Here is a 7,015-nt window from a genome sequence, read left to right as displayed (position 1 = left end):
TCCCTCCCTCCGCGATCTCTCCCTCCCTCCCTCCACGATCCCTCCTTTCCTCCGTGATCTTTCTCTCCCTCCCTCCCCCCGCGATCGATCCCTCCCTCCCCCCACGATCTATCCCTCCCTCCCCCCGCGATCGATCCCTCCCTCCCCCCGCGATCGATCCCTCCCTCCCCCCGCGATCGATCCCTCCCTCCCTCCACGATCTCTCCCTCCCTCCCTCACTCCGTGATCTCTCCCTCCCTCCCTCCGCGATCTCTCCCTCCCTCCCTCCACGATCTCTCCCTCCCTCCCTCACTCCGTGATCTCTCCCTCCCTCCCTCCGCGATCCCTCCCTCCCTCCCTCCGCGATCTCCCCCTCCCTCCCTTCCTCCACAATCCCTCCCTCCCTCCGCGATCTCTCCCTCCCTCCCTCCCTGATCTCTCCCCCCCTCCCTCCGCGATCTCTCCCTCCCTCCCTCCGCAATCTCTCCCTCCATCCCTCCCTACGCAATCTCTCCCTCCCTCCCTCCCTCCGCGATCTCTCCCTCCCTCCGCGATCTCTCCCTCCCTTCCTCCCTCCGCGATCTCTCCCTCCCTCCCTCCCTCAGCGATCTCTCCCTCCCTCCCTCCCCCCACGATCTCTCCCACCCTCCCTCCCTCCGCGATCTCTCCCTCCCTCCCTCCACGATCCCTCCTTTCCTCCGTGATCTCTCTCTCCCTTCCTCCCTCCGCGATCTCTCCCTCCCTCCCTCCACGATCTCTCCCTCCCTCGCTCCTTCCTGACTCCCGCACTCCAAGTCCCCCCCATCACCCCCACCAACCCCTGATCTTCTCGATTGCTGGGGACCGTCCCCAGGTGTCCATTTGCAACTCCTGGTGTATCATGGCCAATGACCTCGAGAGCAACCAAAGAGAGCAGGAAGGGGAAATTAGACCATTTTTAGGGCCATAAAATCTAATCAATCGCCCTGTGATGGATTAAACTCCTTTGGGAGGATTTAAATTGAATTAGGCCACCCTCCCCGGGCTGAAAACTGAGAACACATCAAAGGTCCTACTGTCCAGCGTTGCTATGGCGTTAATGAAAGGAAGTGATGTGCTCCCATCATTAGCATATTATTTGCATAGACCCACTGTCCAGCGGGAAATCCCAGGAGTGCCTGACGACTGGCTCTCTCCCCAGCCCCTCCCCTGCCCCATTACCACATATTACCCCTTAGTGTTCATCAGAATAACCAGACAGGATCTCAGGGCATTGGAAGGAGTATCAGTGGGAGAGCATTTTGGTGGGAGAGATCATAATTCAGTTGGATTTAGCATAGTTATGGAATAGGACAAAGATAGAACAGGAGTTCTCAACCAGGGAAAGGCCAATTTTACTAAACTGAGAAGTGATTTAGCAAAAGTGGACTGGAAACAGCTACTTGAAGGTAAATCAGTGTCAGAGCAGTGGGAGGCATTCAAGGGGGAGATTCAAGGGGTTCAGAGTAAACATGTTCCCACAAAGAAAAAGGGTGGAACTCCCAAATCTAGAGCCCCCTGGATGTCAAGGGGCATACAGGGTAAGATAAGGCAAAAAAGGGAAGCTTATGTCAGATACCGAGAGCTCAATACTGCAGAAAGCCTCGAGGAATATAGAAAGTGCAGGGGTGAAATTAAAAAGGAAATTAGGAAAGCAAAGAGAGGGCATGAAAAAATATTGGCAAATAAAATCAAGGAAAACCCAAAGATGTTTTAGAAATACATAAAGAGCAAGAGGATAACTAAGGAAGGAGTAGGGCCTATTAGAGACCAAAAAGGTAACCTATGTTTGGAGGCAGAAGATGTGGGTTTGGTTCTTAATGAATACTTTGCATCTGTCTTCACAAAATAGGGGGACGATGCAGGGATTGAAGTTAAGGGGGAGGAGTGTGAAATACTGGATGGGATAAACATAGTGAGAGGATGTGTTAAGGAGTTTAACATCTTTAAAAGTAGATAAATCGCCAGGCCTGGATGAAATGTATCCCAGGCTGTTAAGAGAAGCAAGGGAGGAAATAGCAGAGGCTCTGACCATCATTTTCCAATCCTCACTGGATACAGCCATGGTGCCAGAGGATTGGAGGACTGCAAAGATTGTACCATTGTTTAAAAAGGGAGAAAGAGATCGACCGAGTAATTACAGGTCAGTCAGCCTAACCTCAGTGGTGGGCAAATTATTGGAAATGATTCTAAGGGACAGCATAAATCGTCATTTAGCAAGGCACGGTTTAATCAAGGACAGTCAGCATGGATTTGTTAAGGGAAGGTCGTGTCTGACTAACTTGATTGAATTTTTGGAGTAGGAAACAACGAGGGTCGATGAGGGTAACATATTTGATGTAGTCCACATGGATTTTAGCAAGGCTTTTGACAAGGTCCCACATGGCAGACTGGTCAAACAAATAAAAGCCCATGAGATCCAAGGGAAAGTGGCTAATTGGGTCCAAAATTGGCTCAGTGGCAGGAAGCAAAGGGTAATGGTTGACGGGTATTTTTGTGACTGGAAGGCTGTTTCCAGTGGGGTTCCACAGGGCTCAGTACTAGGTTCCTTGCTTTTTGTGGTATTAATGATTTGGATTTGAATGTTGGGGGCTTGATCAAGAAGTTTGCAGATGATACAAAAATTGGCCGTGTGGTTGATAGTGAGGAGGAAAGCTGTAGACTGCAGGAAGATATCAATGGACTGGTCAGGTGGGCAGAAAAGTGGCAAATGGAATTCAATCCAGAGAAGTGTGAGGTAATGCATTTGGGGAGGGCAAACAAGGCAAAGGAATACACAATAAATGGGAGGATACTGAGAGGTGCAGAGGAAGTGAGGGACCTTGGAGTGCATGTCCACAGATCCCTGAAGGTAGCAGGACAGGTAGATAAGGTGGTTAAAAAGGCATATGGAATACTTTCCTTTATTAGCCGAGGCACAGAATATAAGAGCAGGGATGTTATGCTAGAACTGTATAAAACACCAGTTAGGCCACAGCTAGAGTACTGTGTACAGTTCTGGTCACCACATTACCGGAAAGATGTGATTGCACTGGAGAGGGTACAGAGGAGATTTACAAGGATGTTGCCGGGGTTGGAGAATTTTAGCTATGAGAAAAGATTGGATAGGCTGGGGTTGTTTTCTTTGGAACAGAGGAGGCTGAGGGGAGATTTAATGTAAAATTATGACGGGACTAGATAGAGAGGATAGGGAGGACCTATTTCCCTTAACAGAGGGATCACTAACCAGGGGGCATAGATTTTAAATAATTGGTAGAAGGATTAGAGGGGAGCTGAGGAGAATTTTTTTCACCCAGAGGGTGGTGAGGTTCTGGAATTCACTGCCTGAGAGGGTGGGAGAGGCAGAAACCCTCAACTCATTTAAAAAGTACTTGGATGTGCACCTGAAGTGCCGTAACCTACAGGGCTACAGACCAAGTGTTGGAAAGTGGGATTAAGCTGGGTAACTCTTTTTTGACTGGCACAGACACGATGGGCCAAATGGTCTCTTTCTGTGCCGTAACTTTCTATGATTTCAGGAAAGATGTGAAGGCCATAGAGAGGGTGCAGAAGAGATTTACGAGAATAATTCCAAGGATGAGGGACTTCAGTTACGTGGATAGACTGGAGAAGCTGGGGTTGTTCTCCTTGGAACAGAGACGGTTGAGAGGAGATTTGATCGAGGTGTTCAAAATCATGAAAGGCCTAGACAGAGTAGATAGAGAGAAACTGTTCCCATTGGCGGAAGGGTCAAGAACCAGAGGACATAGATTTAAGGTGATTGGCAAAAGCACCAAAGGTGACATGAGGAAAAACTTTTTTACGCAGCGAGTGGTTATGATCTGGAATACACTGCCCGAGGGGGTGGTGGAGGCAGATTCAATCATGGCTTTCAAAAAGGAACTGGATAAGTACCTGAAAGGAAAAAAATTTGCAAGGCTACGGGGAAAGGGCGGGGGAGTGGGACGAGCTGGATTGCTGTTGCATAGAGCTGGCATGGACTCGATGGGCCAAATGGCCTCCTTCTGTGCTGTAACCTTTCTATGATTCTATGATTCATCCAAAAGTCGGCACCTCCGACAGTCCAGCACTCCGTCAGTACTGACCCTCCGACAGTGCAGCACTCCCTCAGCACTGACCCTCCGACAGTCCAGCACTCCGTCAGCGTTGCCCCTTCGATAGTGCAGCGTTCCCTCAGCACTGACCCTCCGACAGTGCAGCACTCCCTCAGTACTGCCCCTCCGACAGTGCAGCACTCCCTCAGTACTGCCCCTCCGACAGTGCAGCACTCCCACTGCACTGACCCTCCGAAAATGCAGCACTCCGTCAGCGCTGCCCCTCTGACAGTGCAGCACTCCCTCAGTACTGACCCTCCGACAGTGCAGCACTCCCTCAGTACTGACCCTCCGACAGTGCAGCACTCCCTCAGTACTGACCCTCCGACAGTGCAGCACTCCCTCAGTACTGACCCTCCGACAGTGCAGCACTCCCTCAGTACTGACCCTCCTACAGTGCAGCACTCCCTCAGTACTGCCTCTCCGATAGTGCAGCACTCCCTCAGTATTGACCCTCCGATGGTGCAGCACTCCCTCAGTACTGACCCTCCGACAGTGCAGCACTCCCTCAGTACTGCCTCTCCGACAGTGCAGCACTCCCTCAGTACTGCCCCTCCGACAGTGCAGCATTCCCTCAGTACTGCCTCTCCGACAGTGCAGCACTCCCTCAGTACTGCCTCTCCGACAGTGCAGCACTCCCTCAGTACTGCCTCTCCGATAGTGCAGCACTCCCTCAGTATTGACCCTCCGATAGTGCAGCGTTCCCTCAGCACTGACCCTCCGACAGTGCAGCACTCCGTCAGCGTTGCCCCTTCGATAGTGCAGCGTTCCCTCAGCACTGACCCTCCGACAGTACAGCACTCCCTCAGTACTGACCCTCCGACAGTGCAGCACTCCCTCAGTACTGACCCTCCGACAGTGCAGAACAAATCGTTGGTGGTGTTACAATACACCTGGGAGCTTGAGTTGTTCACCCAAAGGGTACTTCACTGTGGCATAACAGATGTTTACACTGTTAAGTAAGCTTCGGAAACTGTTTCATTTGGACAGGAATCCTGGCTAATGTCTTTCGAGAACATGCCACCAGCCTGACCAGAGACAGGAAATGGTGCATCTTCGATGGCCCGGTGGATGCAGTCTGGGTAGAAAACATGAACACAGTTCTCGACGACAACAAGAAGGTAATGGACAGTGGAGACGGAAATGGGCACTGGAGTCGGAAATGGGCACTGGAGCCGGAAATGGGCACTGGAGCCGGAAATGGGCACTGGAGCCGGTAATGGGCACTGGAGACGTTAATGGGCACTGGAGATGGAAATGGGCACTGGAGACGGAAATGGGCACTGGAGACGGAAATGGGCACTGGAGACGTTAATGGGCACTGGAGCAGGAAATGGGTGCTGGAGCAGGCAATGAGCACCAGAAATGGTAATGGGCACTGGAGACGATTATGGGCACTGGAGAAGGCATTGAGCACTGGAAATAGTAATGGGCACTGGAGCAGGCAATGGGCACTGGAGACGGTAATAAGCACTGGAGAAGGCAATGAGCACAGGAGACGGTAATGGGTGCTAGAGACAATAGTGGGCACTGGAGATGGTAATGAGCACTGGAGACGGTAATGGGCACTGGAGACGATTGTGGGCACTGGAGACGATTGTGGGCACTGGAGACGGTAATGGGCACTGGAGAAGGCAATGAGCACTGGAGACATTAATGGACACTGGAGCAGGTAATGGGCACTGGAGATGTTAATGGGCACTGGAGCAGGTAATGGGCACTGGAGCAGGTAATGGGCACTGGAGATGTTAATGGGCACTGGAGCAGGTAATGGGCACAGGAGACATTAATGGGCACCGGAGACGGTAATGGGCACTGGAGACATTAATGGGCACTGGAGCCGGTAATGGGCACTGGAGCCGGTAATGGGCACTGGAGCCGATACTGGGCACTGGAGCCGGTAATGGGCACTGGAGAAGGCAATGAGCACTGGAGACGGTAATGGGCACTGGAGACGATAGTGGGCACTGGAGACAATAGTGGGCACTGGAGACAATAGTGGGCACTGGAGACGGTAATGGGCACTGGAGACGGTAATGGGCACTGGAGCCGGTAATGGGCACCGGAGACGGTAATGGGCACCGGAGACGATACTGGGCACTGGAGATGGTAATGGGCACTGGAGAAGGCAATGAGCACTGGAGACGGTAATGGGCACTGGAGACGGTAATGGGCACTGGAGACAATAGTGGGCACTGGAGACGGTAATGGGCATTGGAGACGGTAATGGGCATTGGAGATGGTAATGGGCACTGGAGACGGTGATGGGCACGGGAGACGACAGTGGGCACTGGAGCCGGTAATGGGCACTGGGGATGGTAATGGGCACTGGAGACATTAATGGGCACTGGAGCAGGTAATGGGCATTGGAGATGGTAATGGGCACTGGAGCAGGTAATGGGCACTGGAGACGGTAATGGGCACTGGAGACGGTAATGGGCACTGGAGACGGTAATGGGCACTGGAGACAATAGTGGGCACTGGAGACGGTAATGGGCATTGGAGATGGTAATGGGCATTGGAGATGGTAATGGGCATTGGAGATGGTAATGGGCACTGGAGACGGTGATGGGCACGGGAGACGACAGTGGGCACTGGAGCCGGTAATGGGCACTGGGGATGGTAATGGGCACTGGAGACATTAATGGGCACTGGAGCAGGTAATGGGCATTGGAGATGGTAATGGGCACTGGAGCAGGTAATGGGCACTGGAGACGGTAATGGGCACTGGAGACGGTAATGGGCACTTAAGCTGGTAATGGGCACTGGAGCAGGTAATGGGCACTGGAGACGGTAATGGGCACTGGAGACGGTAATGGGCACTTAAGCTGGTAATGGGCACTGGAGCAGGTAATGGGCACTGGAGATGGTAATGGGCACTGGAGCAGGTAATGGGCACTGGAGCAGGTAATGGGCACTGGAGA

General features: G+C 52.3%; 1 protein-coding gene across 1 annotated transcript in view; it reads left to right on the top strand.

Annotated features, from left to right (window-relative positions):
* Nucleotides 1-7,015, top strand: part of LOC137341904 (dynein axonemal heavy chain 3-like) — a 490,604-nt gene that overhangs the window by 144,312 nt on the left and 339,277 nt on the right. The window contains exons 20-21 of the mRNA XM_068005410.1: nt 1,850-1,949; nt 5,052-5,212. Of these exons, the coding sequence (XP_067861511.1) occupies nt 1,850-1,949; nt 5,052-5,212 (261 nt within the window). The remainder of the gene's footprint in view (nt 1-1,849; nt 1,950-5,051; nt 5,213-7,015) is intronic.

Source organism: Heptranchias perlo, chromosome 24 (genome assembly GCF_035084215.1).
Source record: "Heptranchias perlo isolate sHepPer1 chromosome 24, sHepPer1.hap1, whole genome shotgun sequence".
NCBI lineage: Eukaryota > Metazoa > Chordata > Chondrichthyes > Hexanchiformes > Hexanchidae > Heptranchias > Heptranchias perlo.
This window is presented reverse-complemented; position numbering and strand designations above follow the sequence as displayed.